This window comes from Oncorhynchus keta, chromosome 4 (genome assembly GCF_023373465.1).
Source record: "Oncorhynchus keta strain PuntledgeMale-10-30-2019 chromosome 4, Oket_V2, whole genome shotgun sequence".
Lineage (NCBI taxonomy): Eukaryota > Metazoa > Chordata > Actinopteri > Salmoniformes > Salmonidae > Oncorhynchus > Oncorhynchus keta.
Window position 1 is genome coordinate 13,867,180 of NC_068424.1, and position 17,703 is coordinate 13,884,882.

The 17,703-nt window shown below is 47.3% G+C and overlaps 1 protein-coding gene across 1 annotated transcript in view; it reads right to left on the minus strand.

Annotated features, from left to right (window-relative positions):
• Positions 1–398: 398 nt before the first annotated feature.
• Positions 399–17,703, minus strand: part of LOC127916483 (uncharacterized) — a 41,717-nt gene continuing 24,412 nt past the window's right edge. The window contains exons 2-3 of the mRNA XM_052498278.1: positions 12,944–13,039; positions 399–665 (exon numbers count right to left, since the gene is read on the minus strand). Coding sequence (XP_052354238.1) covers positions 399–665; positions 12,944–13,039 — 363 coding nt within the window. The remainder of the gene's footprint in view (positions 666–12,943; positions 13,040–17,703) is intronic.

Below are 17,703 nucleotides of genomic sequence, written 5' to 3' on the forward strand. Positions count from 1 at the left end.
TTATCCCGGGTTAGACAGTCAAAGAGCAAGCATCAGCACAGTTCTTAGAAGGAAGAACCCTTTAGAGGAAACAGACTGAGAGAGGTAGTGATGGAGACTGGTGGAGGCTGGTGGTGGTGAAGAATGGTGGTTGTGGAGGGTAGTTGAGTCTGGTGGAGGCTGGTGGGGGCTAGTGGTGATGAAGGCTGGTGGTTGTGGAGGCTAGTTGAGTCTGGTGGAGGCTGGTGGGGGCTGGTGGATACTGGTGGAGGCTGGTGGAGGCTGGTGGAGACTGGTGGAGGCTAGTGGAGGCTGGTAGAGACTGGTGGAGGCTGGTGGAGGCTGGTGGAGACTGGTGGAGGCTGGTGGAGAGTGGAGGCTGGTGGAGGCTGGTGGAGACTGGTGGAGGCTAGTGGAGGCTAGAGACTGGTGGAGGCTGGTGGAGGCTGGTGGAGACTGGTGGTGGAGGCTGGTAGAGGGGGAGGCTGGTAGAGGCTGGGGGGCTGGAGGCTGGTGGGGGATGGTGGGGGCTGCTGGTGGTGGAGGCTGCTGGTGGGGGCTGGTGGAGATTGGTGGAGATTGGTGGTGGTGGAGGCTGGTGGAGGCTGGTGGTGGTGGAGCCTGGTGTTGTTGGAGCCTGGTGGTGGTGGTGATTGGTTGTTAGTGGAGGCTGGTGCTGGTGGAGGCTGGTGGAGGTTGGTGGAGCCTGGTGTTGTTGGAGCCTGGTGGTGGTGGTGGTGGTTGGTGGTGGAGGCTGGTACTGGTGGAGGCTTGTGGAGGCTGGTGGTGTTGGAGGCCTGTGGGTGGTGGTGGATGCTGGTGTTGATGGATACTGGTGCTGCTGGTGGGGTGGAGGGGGAGGTGAGTACTGTCGTCCTCTGGCTATGCAGTGACATTAGGAATATAATGCTTTATAATTGTCAATGTGTAGGCCTGTGTGTGTTGCCCGCGGTGTCTAAGCTAAACAATAAACTATAATTGAATTGATGGGTAAATGCAGCATTCTATCTAATGTAGCTCTTACCCCAGGCACCGCAATACCGCACAGCCCATGTGTCATATCTTTAAAAGACGGAGAGATAAGGAAATAATCGAATGAAAAGAAATGCTGTTCTTTTCTCTCTCTTGTAAATGACGACAGTCTTGGTGTGTTTCCTTCTGCTACAATGGCTGTATGTAGAAACGTGTAAACATTACAGATGTGGAAGAGTAGTGTTTTCTGCCGGCATTTAGAATACACAGATCTGAGCATTCTGATTCTAGAAGTGTAGAACTTCAGGATAGAACACTGCCAGGGGAATCACCATGAATAGGGCAGAGAGATGCTGAATGTTTAGCTTGTGTTGGTCGTCACTACCTGATCATGCTACAAAGAATATATTCTGCCTAATAACAAATGTGATTTTATGCACTCACCCCTGATCATAACTGTAACCATGAACCCAATAATCAGTACGGTTAGTGCATTCTTAAGCAGTTTTGTATTGCCACCTTTGTCCTTTCTGCCACGGATCTACCATGTTAGGTCGTCCTCTGAAACATGACATCAGTCTCAATACAGTTCAACACACACACACACACACACACACACACACACACACACACACACACACACACACACACACACACACACACACACACACACACACACACACACACACACACACACACACACACACACACACACACACACACACACACACACACACACACACACACACACACACACACACACACACACACACACACACACACACACACACACACACACACACACACACACACACACACACACACACACACACAGACAGACACACACACACATCTCTGTTTCTCATCACACTAGGGTTGGACGGGGCCACCTCAAACAAAGGCTTTTTATTAGTGGCTGTGCTGTGCCCTCCCCATAGACAATGTGGTTCTCATTTGTAAACGCATATCTGAGAGAGTATAACATGGATTTGATGTAGAACACAGGGGAAATCATGTGTTTGCTGGAACACACACATACACACTCCCTGCCATTATTACCTCTAGAGATGTTCCAACAGTATATGATTTGTGTCAAACATGGCAGAGTGATTTGACTGGCTGGTGGTGAGGACAGTAACATGAATAAACAGTGTCTGTGCTGTGATCTCCTGAAGACTAGTGTTTAATGATAAACCAGTTGGCAAGGCCAAGGGCTCGTATCAGGGGAAACCTTTAAACTGCGGATGTCATCACATGCTGTCTCAAGGTCTTCATTATCCACCAATTTGAGGCTTAGACATGATGTCATCTGTTGAAAATTCTAAGTGTGGCTTATTGATGACATCACTATGGGATGCTCGTTTGAATGTTCATGGAATTTATTGAATAGAATCCTGCAAAAAAACAGTCAGAAACAATCTTTTTCAATCAAATATCTGTCTCAAACCAAACGATAAAACACATCCAAGAGACACAGTGAACAAATCCTTCCTGCGCTCTACCTTCCGTGACATGTACTGTGAATATGTCTGATTGCTTGGTTCAACAGCATTATTGGGTTTCTTGTCAGTCTCAGATGAGGAGTGTATCTTCTGTAAAATGGAGGCAGAACATTTCTCTCTTTGAAGCCTATGCTTCAATTCCTTCCATCTCTGAAGGTTATGATGTCATCTGACATAAAGGGTTTTTACTTTTCAGTCATTTTACGATCTGCCCATGAAACCCAATACCCTCCCGTTCCTATGAAAGAATTCTCATTTTTTTACAAGAGGGAACTGATAGATGTTAAAAAAGATGGGTTTTCCCTGCGCTTTGTTCTGGTCACCCAGTCCAGACAATGTTTATTAGATTAGAAATCTGTCACTCTGACACCGGGAAAGCACAAAAAAATGCTAAACACGAAAGGGAGAGAGCGTAGCCTGTCACTGCAACCTCTCCTCTTCTTCTGGTCTTTTTACTTCAAATTGAGGCCAAATAGCTTTGGAATGCAGAGGGGGGATCCATTGGTCAGTGATTCAAGCCAGCAATATGTAGTATAGTATTTATTATGAAAGCTCCTCAGTGCGTCTGACAATTAAGGGGGGTGTAATGACTTTATAATCACATTCAAACAGGGTATTTCGGTATTTTTTTGGTATCCCCAGTAGCTGTTGCGAAAGCAGCACCTACTCTTCCTGGGGTCCACACAAAACATGAAACATGACATAAAACAGAACATTAATAGACAAGAACAGCTCAAGGACAGGACTATACATACATTTGAAACCGGGCACACACAGCCTACATATCAATACATACACACAAACTACCTAGGTCAGAGGGGAGCGGCATTGTGCCGTGAGATGTTGCTTTATCTGTTTTTTGAAAGCATTTTTGCTGTTCATTTGAGCAATTTGCGATGTAAGGGTACTCCATGCAACAATGGTTCTATATAATACTGTACATTTTCTCGAATTTGTTCTGGATTTTGGGAACGTCTGAGCTGTGTGTAAGTTTACACCGCAAACAATTTGAAATTTCCAAATCATTATTGTTTGTTATAAAAGAAGAAGTCTGTCCTCACATCTTAGCCATCTGATTACAATTAAGAGCATGACATGTCACTCTGTTCTGGCCAGCTGCAGCTTAACCATGTCTTTCTTTGCCAACTTGCCCACATGACTGGACAATAATCAAGTCAAGACAAAACTAGAGCTTGCAGGACTTGCAGTTTGGAGTGCCATGTCAAAAAAGCAGAGCGTCTCTTTATTACAGATGCACAATCGAGAGCATCCTGGCGGGCTGTATCACTGCCTGGTACGGCAACTGCTCCGCCCTCAACCGTAAGGCTCTCCAGAGGGTAGTGAGGACTGACAGTTCACAATTACCTGCCCTCCAGGACACCTTCACCAACGTTGTTACAGGAAGGCCATAAAGATCATCAAGGACATCAACCATCTAGTGAACCACTGCCTGTTCACCCCGCAATCATCCAGAAGGCGAGGTCAGACAGGTGCATCAAAGCTGGGACCGAGAGACTGAAAAACAGCTTCTATCTCAAGGTTTTCAGACTGTTAAACAGCCACCACTAACATTGAGTGGCTGCTGCCAACACACTGTCATTGACACTGACCCAACTCCAGCCACTTTAATAATGGGAATTGATGGGAAATTATGTAAATATATCACTAGCCACAGGGCCTATAGAGCTGGCCTGCGGTACGCCATACTTTACATGTTTGACATTAGAGAAGCTTCTATTAAATAAAACCCTCTGAGTTATATTAAATGGATAGCTCTGAATCTACATTATGGCAGTTGATAAGCCATAAAACAAACGTTTTCTCAACAACAGGTCATGCTCAATAATATCAAAGGCTACACTGAACACTACAGCTCCCGCAATCGTATTATTAACAATTTCATTCAACCAATCATCCATGATTTCTGTTAGTGCAGTACATGTTGAGTGCCATTCTCTATAAGCATTCTGGAAGTCTATTGTCAATTTGATTACAGAGAAATAGTATTGTACTTGGTCAAACCCATTTTTTTTACAACAGTTTGCTAAGAGCTGGCAGCAAGCTGATACTTCTGCTGTTAGACCCAGTAAAGGCATCTTTACCACTCTTGGGTAGAGGAATGACTTTGCTTCCCTCCAGGTCTGAGGACAAACACCTTCCTCTAGACTCAGATTAAAGATATGACAGATAGGAGTCGCAATATAGTCAGCTACCATCCTCCAGTAGCTTTCTATTTAAGTTGTCAATGCCAGGAGGTTTGTCATTATTGATTGACAACAACATTTGTTCAACCTCTCCTACACTGTGACTGTGTTTAATAGCAATGAGAGAGGAGAGAGTAGTACAGGACTAAGTGTTATATTCAATGAGATCCGCTTTAGCCGAGATCTGCATAGAGGTTGTTTTGGATTGGCGGTGTCGGAGGTGGAACTGCTAGAGCTGATAAATACGTGCCAGAGGAGATGGCTGCCGTTTTAGGGGCTCCTAACCAAATGTGCTGTTTGTGTTTCTTTCACGTTATTTGTAACTTATTTTGTACGTCATGAGCGAAAATAGCTTCTGGATATCAGAACAGCGATTACTCACCTCAATATGGACAAAGATTTCTTTCTTTAATGAGTTGGACGCTAAGGATTTACACCATATTCCCGACCAGACCCAAAATCTCTATTGCACTCAATACTGCCCTTTCCCACCTGGACAAAAGGAACACCTACGAGAGAATGCTGTTCATTGACTACAGCTCAGCGTTCATCACCATAGCGCCCTCAAATCTCATCACTAAGCTAAGGACCCTGGGACTAAACTCCTCCCTCTGCAATCGGATCCTGGACTTCCTGACGGGCCACCCCCAGGCGGTAAGGGTAGGCTAGGCTGCCATGCTGATCCTCAACACAGGGACCCGTCAGGGGTGTATGCTTAGTCCTCTCCTGTACTCCCTGTTCACCCATGGTAGTGTGGCCAAGCACGACTCCAACAACATCATTAAGTTTGTTGATGACATAACGGTGGTAGGCCTGATCACCGACGACGATGAGACAGCCTATAGGGAGGAGCTCAGAGACCTGGCAGTGTGTTACAGGACAACAACTTCTCCCTCAACGTGATGAAGACATAGGAGGAGATTTTAGGGCTGTTGCAGTGGCCGTATTACTAACACCGGCGGTCACAAGTCATGAATGCAGTCAAATTCCACGTGACCGTTTAGTCATGTTAATTAGGCTTCTCCAAGCTCAGATGCTGCTGATGGTCATTGGTAACCTACCAAACGTGCTAACTGCCTGGCACGTAGCACTGTATTGTCCCTGTAATCAGTCTGACATAAATGCAAATGTATTTTCAAATCTAATGAAAAACTTAATGAGAGCCCATGAGCTCATGTTGTGCAACATTTCAATAGGCTACGCAATTGCACGAGCAAACAGAGTGATGGCCTCTACTAAAAGGAGGTGGATCCCATCAGCTTTCTATAGGCTAGGCCTACTCTATTTATTTATTAACTTCCCTAATGTTAAGCACATTACTTGTCTTTACAACAGGACTATAGGCTACCTGGCTGGCATGAACATAAACCACAGGGAAACGAGTCATCCATTTGCTATTTAAGTGCATAGATGCAATGCATGTGTTCCGCTGCCCCTGTTTAGAGACAGGTGCATGATAATGGTCCATTCTAAATCACATCGGATCATAGTCACACACCTCATGTAGCTTAGCCAATGGGCCTGTATGTTTTAATAAGGTTTGTATCACAGCCAAAGATGCATTACGGCCGCAGTCATGTCACCCCTGCCTACATGTATATATTACCTCAATTACTCCGACTAACCTGTACCCCAGCACATTGACTCGGTACCGGTACCCCCTGTATATAGCCTCACTACTAACCTGTACCCCAGCACATTGACTCGGTACCGGTACCCCCTGTATATAGCCTCACTTACTAACCTGTACCCCAGCACATTGACTCGGTACCGGTACCCCCTGTATATAGCCTCACTTACTAACCTGTACCCCAGCACATTGACTCGGTACCGGTACCCCCTGTATATAGCCTCACTTACTAACCTGTACCCCAGCACATTGACTCGGTACCGGTAACCCCTGTATATAGCCTCCACATTGACTCGGTACCGGTACCCCCTGTATATAGCCTCCACATTGACTCGGTACCGGTACCCCCTGTATATAGCCTCCACATTGACTCGGTACCGGTACCCCATGTATATAGCCTCCACATTGACTCTGTACCGGTACTCCCTGTATATAGCCTCCATATTGACTCGGTACCGGTACCCCATGTATATAGCCTCCACATTGACTCGGTACCGGTACCCCCTGTATATAGCCTCCACATTGACTCAGTACCGGTACCCCCTGTATATAGCCTCCACATTGACTCGGTACCGGTACCCGCTGTATATAGCCTCCACATTGACTCGGTACCGGTACCCCCTGTATATAACCTCCACATTGACTCGGTACCGGTACCCCCTGTATATAGCCTCCACATTGACTCTGTACCGGTACCCCCTGTATATAGCCTCCACATTGACTCTGTACCGGTACCCCCTGTATATAGCCTCCACATTGACTCTGTACCGGTACCCCCTGTATATAGCCTCCACATTGACTCTGTACCGGTACCCCCTGTATATAGCCTCTACATTGACTCGGTACCGGTACCCCCTGTATATAGCCTCCACATTGACTCTGTACTAGTACCCCCTGTATATAGCCATGCAAATGAACTGAATCCCCCAAAAACATTTCCACTACATTTCAGCCCTGCCACAAAAGGACGAGCTGACATCATGTCAGAGATTCTCAGGTGTGAGCGTTGACGAGGACAAGGCTGGAGATCACTCTGTCATGCTGATTGAGTTCAAATAACAGCCTGAAAGTTTCAAAAGGAGGGTGGTGCTAGGAAACATTGTTCTTCCTCTGTCAACCACGGTTAATAGCAAGGAAACACATGCCGTCATCATTGCCTTGCACAAAAAGGGCTTCACAGGCAAGGATATTGCTGCCAGTAAAATTGCACCTAAATCAACTATTTTTTGGATCATCGAGCACTTGTTGTGAAGAAGGCTTCAGGGCTCCCAAGAAATTTCAGCAAACGCCAGGACTGTCTCCTAATGTTGCTTTAGCTGCGGGATCGTGGCACCACCAGTACAGGGCTTGCTCAGGAATGGCAGCAGGCAGTTGTGAGTGATACTGCACGCACAGTGAGGTGAAGACTTTTGGAGGATGGCCTAGTGTCAAGAAGAGCAGCAAAGAAGCCACTTCTCTCCAGGAAAAACATCAGGGACAGACTGATATTCAGCAAAAGGTACAGGGATTGGACTGCTGAGGACTGGGGTAAAGTCATTTTCTCTGATGAATCCTCTTTCCGGTTGTTTGGGGCATCCTGAAAAAAGCTTGTCCAGAGAAGACAAGGTGAGCGCTACCATCAGTCCTGTGTCATGTGAACAGTAAAGCATCATGGGACCATTCATGTGTGGGGTTGCTTCTCAGCCAAGGGAGTGGGATCACTCACAATTTTGCCTAAGAACACAGCCATGAATAAAGAATGGTACCAACACATCCTCAGAGAGCAACTTCTCCCAACCATCCAGGAACAGTTTGGTGACGAACAATGCCTTTTCCAGCATGATGGAGCACCTTGCCATAAGGCAAAAGTGATAACTAAGAGGCTCGGGGGAACAAAACATTGATATGTTGGGTCCATAGCCAGGAAACTCCCCAGACCTTAATCCCATTGAGAACTTGTGGTCAATCCTCAAGAGGCGGGTGGACAAACAAACACCCACAAATTCTGACAAACTCCAAGCATTAATTATGCAAGAATAAGCTGCCATCAGTCAAGTTGTGGCCAGGGCAGATTGCAGAGGTCTTGAAAAAGAATGGTCAACACTGCAAATTTTGACTCTTTGCATCAACTTCATGTAATTGTCAATAAAAGCCTTTGACACTTATGAAATGCTTGTAATTATACTTCAATATTCCATAGTAACATCAGACAAAAATATCTAAAGACACTAAAGCAGCAAACTTGTGTAAATTAATATTTGTGTCATTCTCAAATCTTTTGGCCACGACTGTACACATCGATTAGGATGATAGAAATCCTCATTATTTAGTAAATTATTTTGAATTTGAGCATCATTATTTCTACACAGCCTACACTTTCTCATTCTGAACTTTTAATTCAAGTGGGACGGGGTGCGGCATCATGACGATGATCAAGAGCAGCTGCTCACCGATTTGACAGCTCCAATTACACCTCCGACGTCGTCCAGACATCAGCTATTCTGGTGTCGGCAGGTTAACACTTGATCTGATTGAATCTCAGCCTAAGAATATACATATGTGAAACATTAAGCAAAAATGAAGAGGGGGGGGGCATGGCACATTTAAAAGTGATTGTGGGTTCCTGTGACGTCTGTAGGTGTTATATTACGGAATTCTACATGTCCTTATGGAAAGGAATCCTAAATCAAATTCCCCATTTCTATTTGAACTGTCAACACTAGGCATGACCTCTTCATAGCTCCTTAGTCTCCACACACACACACACGCACGCACGCACACACACACACACACACGCACGCACGCACGCACGCACGCACGCACGCACGCACGCGCGCGCGCACACACACACACACACACACACACACACACACACACACACACACACACACACACACACACACACACTAACACACACACTAACACACACACACAAACGCACACACACTACACACACACACACACGCACACACGCACACACACACGCACGCACGCACACACACTAACACACACACACACGCACACACACACACACACACGCACACACGCGCACGCACGCACACACACGTGTTATGTGTTATAATTTGACTTAATTCCTGTTGAGCCACAGTCAACACTCTCAGGAACGGCCTAGCACTCCCATCTCCCATCCCCCCTCTCTCTCTCTCCCATCATCTCTCTCTCTCTCCCTCTACCACTCTCTCTCTGGTGTCTGACCATCAAATAGACCTCCAAATCTAACTTTCATGGTGATCATTGATCTGTGTGACCCAGCAGGGTTCCTAGTCAGCAGGGTAATGTCCTCATTATGTTTGGGCCTCGTCAGTGATCAATCTCTGATTATCATATCTCATTAAATTAGCCTGACAGGGGAGAGAAGGACCTGTCACCCAGAAGCACCACATCATACTGTCTGCATGGCCAGGAGAAGACACTGGGGATGGAGTATTGAATACACACTTTATTGTAATTAGAATAGAGATGCTTACGGAGGAGAGTTCTGATGAGTCACAGATTATCCTCTGAGAGTCTTTTATGTTTTGGGTGATAAACACGAATCAAATAATATTATTTAGATTGAATCTAGGTGGTTATACAGTGACTTAGCATGCCACCATTTTGTACATAGGGAAAGAGGGATCTGCCACAGCAAAAAAGGGCTAAAAGCAATACATAGACTTTTGTTATTCTGTTGGTAGATTTTAGAGAGCTCAGCAGATTTGATGTCTTCTGATTATGTCTGACTGCTTTTGGGGACATCTGAGAGACTGAGCCAGGATCTACAGAGAGGTTTCACTGACCTACGTCTGTTTTATTTACTCCGACATACTTTGTGTGTGTGTGTGTGTGTGTGTGTGTGTGTGTGTGTGTGTGTGTGTGTGTGTGTGTGTGTGTGTGTGTGTGTGTGTGTGTGTGTGTGTGTGTGTGTGTGTGTGTGTGTGTGTGTGTGTGTGTGTGTGTGTGTGTGTGCGTGCGTGCGTGCGTGTGTGCGTGTGTGAGAGTGGATCTTTGGGGAGAGAGGCTGAAAATCCAGAGGTAATCTCAGGCACAAAGGCAATGTCATTATAGACAGGGGGAACATTATTCTAAAATAGCAACCGATGCAGCCTCGAGACAGGAGATAAGGTGCTGCTAAAATATGGAAGGGAGAGAAAAGAGGGGACAGGGTGGAGGAGAGGAGAGAGGGGATAGGGTGGAGGAGAGGAGAGAGGGGACAGGGTAGAGGAGAGGAGATGAGAGAGGGGACAGAGTAAAGGAAGAGGAGATGAGAGGGGGGACAGGGTAGAGGAGGAGGAGAGGAGAGGGGGGACAGGGTAGAGGAGGAGGAGAGGAGAGAGGGGACAGGGTAGAGGAGGAGGAGAGGAGAGAGGGGACAGGGTAGAGGAGGAGGAGAGGAGAGAGGGGACAGAGTAAAGCAAGAGGAGATGAGAGCGGGGTAAGGGTAGAGGAGGTAGAGGAAAGGACAGGACAGAGGGGACCGGGTGGAGGAGAGGAGAGAGGGGACAGGGTGGAGGAGAGGAGGGAGGGGACAGAGTAAAGCAAGAGGAGATGAGAGAGGGGACAGGGGACAGGGTGGAGGAGAGGAGAGAGGGGACAGGGTAGAGGAGGAGAAGAGGAGAGAGGGGACAGGGTCGAGGAGGAGGAGAGGAGAGAGGGGACAGGGTAGAGGAGGAGGAGAGGAGAGAGGGGACAGGGTAGAGGAGAGGAGAGAGTGAGCACTAGCATGTGTCACAGATAGATAAAACAGGAAAGGAGCCGGGCTGCGTTGATAGCATTGTTTTTTTCTCTCTCTCTCTCTCTCTCTCTCTCTCTCTCTGTCTCTCTCTCTCAGCGCTCTCTCATCTCTCTATCACTCTATCTCACTCTCTCTCTCAGCTCTCTATCACTCTATCTCACTCTCTCTCTCAGCTCTCTCTCTCTCTCTCTCTCTCTCTCTCTCTCTCTCTCTCTCTCTCTCTCTCTCTCTCTCTCTCTCTCTCTCAGCTCTCTCTCTCAGCTCTCTCTCATCTCTCTCTCTCATCTCTCTCTCTCTCTCAGCTCTCTCTCTCTCAGCTCTCTCTCATCTCTCTCTCATCTCTCTCTTTTTGAAGTTTATCTGACATACAACGGCAGTTTTATATGAGTAGACAAAGGAGGGGTGACCTTGAAGGAGAAGAAGAGTAGATGTCGTCTGTGTCTGCTAGCTGGTCTGGCTAACTCTGGCCAGGGATTACAGTATGTAGACTACTGCATAGGTTTTCTCTGTCTGTGGTTTAAGCATTGACTCAACACATTACCCACGTACGTATGTTTTGTGTACAGAGAAGCATGTTTTTTTTGTATAAAGAAGCATGTTTTGTGTATAGAGAAATGTTTTGTGTATAGAGAAATGTTTTGTGTATAGAGAAATGTTTTGTGTATAGAGAAATGTTTTGTGTATTGACAAACTTCACTTACTGCAGAGAAGGTATACTGTATAGAGTGCATTTGGAAAGCATTCAGACCCCTTGGCTTTTTCTACGTTTTGTGACATTACAGCTGTATTCTAAAATGGATAAAATAGTTTTTATCCCTCATCCATCTAAACACAATACCCCATAAAGACATTTTTGAATATATCACATTTACATAAGTATCTCGACCCTTTACTCAGTACTTTGTTGAAGCACCTATGGCAGCGATTACAGCCTCAAGTCTTCTTGGCTATGAAGCTTGGCACATTTGTATTTGGGGAGTTTCTCCCATTCATCTCTGCAGATTCTCTCAAACTCTGTCAGGTTGGATGGGGAGCGTTGCTGCACAGCTATTTTCAGGTCTCTCCAGAGATGTTTGTTCGGGTTCAAGGCCGGGCTCTGGCTGAGTCACTCAAAGACATTCAGAGACTTGCCCCAAAGCCTCTCTCTTAGTTTTTCTTGGCTGTATGCTTAGGGTTGTTGTCCTGTTGGAAGGTGAACTTTCGCCGCAGTCTGAGGTCCTGAGCTCTCTGGAGCAGTTTTTCATAAGGATCTCTCTTCATCTTTCCCTCGACCCTGAATAGTCTCCAGTCCCTGCCGCTGAAAAACATACCCGCAGCGTGACGCTGCCACCACCATGCTTCACCATACGGATAATGCCAGTCTTCCTTTAGACGTGACACTTGGCATTCAAGCCAACTAGTTCAATCTTGGTTTCATCAGATGAGAGAATCCAGAGGTCATTAGAAACATTTTTTTCAGAGAGAGAAGCTGGTGTTGAAGGAACATCTTACACTTTGGAAGATAAAGAATTTTCCGAATATGAGGATCATGTCTCTGTCAATTCAGAGTCTGACAGTGAGTTGGAAGAAGAGAATGAGATTGACCCTAAACCAGCCTAGGACCAGCCCATTAGCAGCCAGCCCCAGGACCAGCTACCCAGCAGCCAGCCCCAGGACCAGCCCGTCAGCAGCCATCCCCAGGACCAGCCCCTCAGCAACCAGCCCCAGGACCAGCTCGTCAGCAACTAGTCCCAGGACCAGCTCGTCAGCAACCAGCCCCAGGACCAGGACCGTCAGCAGCCAGCCCCAGGACCAGCTCGTCAGCAACCAGCCCCAGGACCAACCCGTCAGCAACCAGTCCCAGGACCAGCCCGTCAGCAGCCAGCCCCAGGACCAGCTCGTCAGCAACCAGCCCCAGGACCAACCCATCAGCAACCAGTCCCAGGACCAGCTCGTCAGCAACCAGCCCCAGGACCAGCTCGTCAGCAACCAGTCCCAGGACCAGCTCGTCAGCAGCCAGTCCCAGGACCAGCTCGTCAGCAACCAGCTCATCAGCAGCCTACAGGAGGAGAAATATGCATGTCAGAAATTTTGAAATTGAGTGGCCTTCTTGCCTAAGGAATGAGCCACCCTGCGTGGCTGCCAATGTGATAAGGATGTAACCAGGGCCGACGCGGATGGTGGTTACTCATCTGCAGGACATAAAGTATTTTGTTAACTTCTTGCGTCGAGCCATCCCAGATCCGGGATCGTGAATACAGCCTCAAGCTCATTACCATAACGCAATGTTAACTATTCATGAAAATCGCAAATGAAATGAAATTAATCTATTTGCTCTCAAGCTTAGCCTTTTTTTAACAACACTGTCATCTCAGATTTTCAAAATATGCTTTTCAAACATAGAAAACTAACATTTAGCGCTTAGCGGTTAGCGTTAGCATTTAACGTTAGCATTTAGCATTAGCATTTTGCGTTAGCATTAGCAGGCAACATTTCACAAAAACCAGCAAAAACATTCAATACATCATTTACCTTTGAAGAACTTTGGATGTTTTCAATGAGGAGACTCTCAGTTAGATAGCAAATGTTCAGTTTTCCTGGAAGATTAGTTGTGCAGGAGAAATTGGTCCGTTTTCTGCGTCATGTTTGGCTACCAAAAGAAAAAGAAAATTCATTCATCCAAACGCCAAACTTTCTTCCACATTAACTCCATAATATCGTCTGAAACATGGTAAACGTTGTTTAGAATCAATCCTCAAGGTGTTTTTCACATATCTCTTCATGATATATCATTCCTGGAAGTCTCCTCTCTGTCTCAATCACATGGATGAATGCGAGCAGCTTGGAGATTATGCAACAATTTCAACAAAGGACACTGGGCGGACCCCTGGTAAATGTAGTCTCTTATGGCCAATCTTCCAATGATATGCCTACAAATACGTCACAATGCTGCAGACAACTTGGAGAAACGGTAGAAAGGGCAGGCTAATTCGTGGCGCTTTCACAGCCATATAAGGAGACAATGGAAAACAAAGCCTCAAAAATCCTGCTCATTTCCTGTTTGAGGTTGGATCTTGGTTTTGCCTGTAAGATCAGTTCTGGGGCACCCACAGATAATATCTTTGCAGTTTTGAAAACGTCAGAGTGTTTTCTTTCCAAAGCTGGCAATTATATGCATAGTCAAGCATCTTTTTGTGACAAAATATTGCGCTTAAAACGGGCACGTTTTTTTATCCAATAATGAAATAGCGCCCCCCTAGCTTCAACTGGTTAAGTCGGTTATAGTACCCAATGCCCTCTATGTTTGTGAGTTCTGGGGTCCGCTAACCAACCAAGATTTTACAAAATGGGCCAAAACGGAAGAGATGCCCAAACATTCCACCACAAAGCCCTCACCTACAGAGAGATAAACCTAGAGAAGAGTCCCCTAAAATATATGACCTTATTTTTGTTCATCCATAGCTATATTAAAATCCTTTTGTCGTTAATATATCTATTTTCTGCTTGTGAAGCATCCTAAGTGTCCCGATAAGTGGAGGTGGTTTGCGAGGCCAGGCCTTGTATGGTTTATAGGGACAAAGGAGGGACAGAGGAGCTGATATATGGCGGACAGGGACTCCATTAAAAACAAGACCTGGGCCATATGGGAAAATGAAGGTTGCTGGTGCTGAGGTCAGTTGACCTATAAAAATCGAACTTTTCCTTAATATCTGCTCGTATATCACTTCCACCACTCTTAAACAATAGGGCGGCTTTTAAGGCAAAGTGTCGTGAGAGTCGGAAGTTTGCATGGTGTTGGGGGAGAAATATCTTTTGATGAATGTTCTGTATCTGATTCTGTGTTGAGGAAGAGGAAGCATTCTGGGAGAGGAAGACACAGGCTGGTGGTTTTCTACTGGGAGAGGAAGACACAGGCTGGTGGTTTTCTACTGGGAGAGGAGGACACAGGCTGGTGGTTTTCTACTGGGAGACACAGGCTGGTGGTTTTCTACTGGGAGAGGAGGACACGGGCTGGTGGTTTTCTACTGGGAGACACAGGCTGGTGGTTTTCTACTGGGAGAGGAGGACACAGCCTGGTGGTTTTCTACTGGGAGACACAGGCTGGTGGTTTTCTACTGGGAGAGGAAGACAGGCTGGTGGTTTTCTACTGGGAGAGGAAGACACAGGCTGGTGGTTTTCTACTGGGAGAGGAGGACACAAGCTGGTGGTTTTCTACTGGGAGAGGAGGACACAGGCTGGTGGTTTTCTACTGGGAGACACAGGCTGGTGGTTTTCTACTGGGAGAGGAGGACACAGGCTGGTGGTTTTCTACTGGGAGAGGAGGACACAGGCTGGTGGTTTTCTACTGGGAGACACAGGCTGGTGGTTTTCTACTGGGAGAGGAAGACACAGGCTGGTGGTTTTCTACTGGGAGAGGAGGACACAGGTTGGTGGTTTTCTACTGGGAGAGGAGGACACAGGCTGGTGGTTTTCTACTGGGAGAGGAAGACACAGGCTGGTGGTTTTCTACTGGGAGAGGAAGACACAGGCTGGTGGTTTTCTACTGGGAGAGGAGGACACAGGCTGGTGGTTTTCTACTGGGAGACACAGGCTGGTGGTTTTCTACTGGGAGAGGAGGACACAGGCTGGTGGTTTTCTACTAGGAGAGGAAGAGACAGGCTGGTGGTTTTCTACTGGGAGAGGTAGACACAGGCTGGAGGTTTTCTACTGGGAGAGAAAGAGACAGGCTGGTGGTTTTCTACTGGGAGAGGAGGACACAGGCTGGTGGTTTTCTACTGGGAGAGGAAGAGACAGGCTGGTGGTTTTCTACTGGGAGAGGTAGACACAGGCTGGTGGTTTTCTACTGGGAGAGAAAGAGACAGGCTGGTGGTTTTCTACTGGGAGAGGTAGACACAGGCTGGTGGTTTTCTACTGGGAGACACAGGCTGGTGGTTTTCCACTGGGAGAGAAAGACACAGGTTGGTGGTTTTCTACTGGGAGACACAGGCTGGTGGTTTTCTACTGGGAGAGGCAGACACAGGCTGGTGGTTTTCTACTGGGAGAGGAAGACACAGGCTGGTGGTTTTCCACTGGGAGAGAAAGACACAGGTTGGTGGTTTTCTACTGGGAGACACAGGCTGGTGGTTTTCTACTGGGAGAGGCAGACACAGGCTGGTGGTTTTCCACTGGGAGAGAAAGACACAGGTTGGTGGTTTTCTACTGGGAGACACAGGCTGGTGGTTTTCTACTGGGAGAGGCAGACACAGGCTGGTGGTTTTCTACTGGGAGAGGAAGACACAGGCTGGTGACTTTCTACTGGGAGAGGAAGACACAGGCTGGTGGTTTTCTACTGGGAGAGGAGGACACAGGCTGGTGGTTTTCTACTGGGAGAGGAGGACACAGGCTGGTGGTTTTCTACTGGGAGAGGAAGAAACAGGCTGGTGGTTTTCTACTGGGAGAGAAATACACAGGTTGGTGGTTTTCTACTGGGAGAGGAAGAGACAGGCTGGTGGTTTTCTACTGGGAGAGGAAGACACAGGCTGGTGGTTTTCTACTGGGAGAGAAAGAGACAGGCTGGTGGATTTCTACTGGGAGAGGAAGACACAGGCTGGTGGTTTTCTACTGGGAGAGAAAGAGACAGGCTGGTGGTTTTCTACTGGGAGAGGAAGACACAGGCTGGTGGTTTTCTACTGGGAGACACAGGCTGGTGGTTTTCTACTGGGAGAGAAATACACAGGTTGGTGGTTTTCTACTGGGAGAGGAAGAGACAGGCTGGTGGATTTCTACTGGGAGAGGAAGACACAGGCTGGTGGTTTTCTACTGGGAGACACAGGCTGGTGGTTTTCCACTGGGAGAGAAAGACACAGGCTGGTGGTTTTCTACTGGGAGAGGAGGACACAGGTTGGTGGTTTTCTACTGGGAGACACAGGCTGGTGGTTTTCTACTGGGAGAGGCAGACACAGGCTGGTGGTTTTCTACTGGGAGAGGAAGACACAGGCTGGTGGTTTTCTACTGGGAGAGGAGGACACAGGCTGGTGGTTTTCTACTGGGAGAGGGAGACACAGGCTGGTGGTTTTCTACTGGGAGAGGAAGACACAGGCTGGTGGTTTTCTACTGGGAGAGGCAGACACAGGCTGGTGGTTTTCCACTGGGAGAGGAGGAAACAGGCTGGTGGTTTTCTACTGGGAGAGGAAGACACAGGCTGGTGGTTTTATACTGGGAGAGGAGGACACAGGCTGGTGGTTTTCTACTGGGAGAGAGGAGGACACAGGCTGGTGGTTTTCTACTGGGAAAGGAGGACACAGGCTGGTGGTTTTCTACTGGGAGAGGAAGACACAGGCTGGTGGTTTTCTACTGGGAGAGGAGGACACAGGCTGGTGGTTTTCTACTGGGAGAGGAGGACACAGGCTGGTGGTTTTTCTGGGAGACACAGGCTGGTGGTTTTCTACTGGGAGAGGAGGACACAGGCTGGTGGTTTTCTACTGGGAGAGAAAGAGACAGGCTGGTGGTTTTCTACTGGGAGAGGTAGACACAGGCTGGTGGTTTTCTACTGGGGACACAGGCTGGTGGTTTTCCACTGGGAGAGAAAGACACAGGTTGGTGGTTTTCTACTGGGAGACACAGGCTGGTGGTTTTCTACTGGGAGAGGCAGACACAGGCTGGTGGTTTTCTACTGGGAGAGGAAGACACAGGCTGGTGGTTTTCCACTGGGGAGAAAGACACAGGTTGGTGGTTTTCTACTGG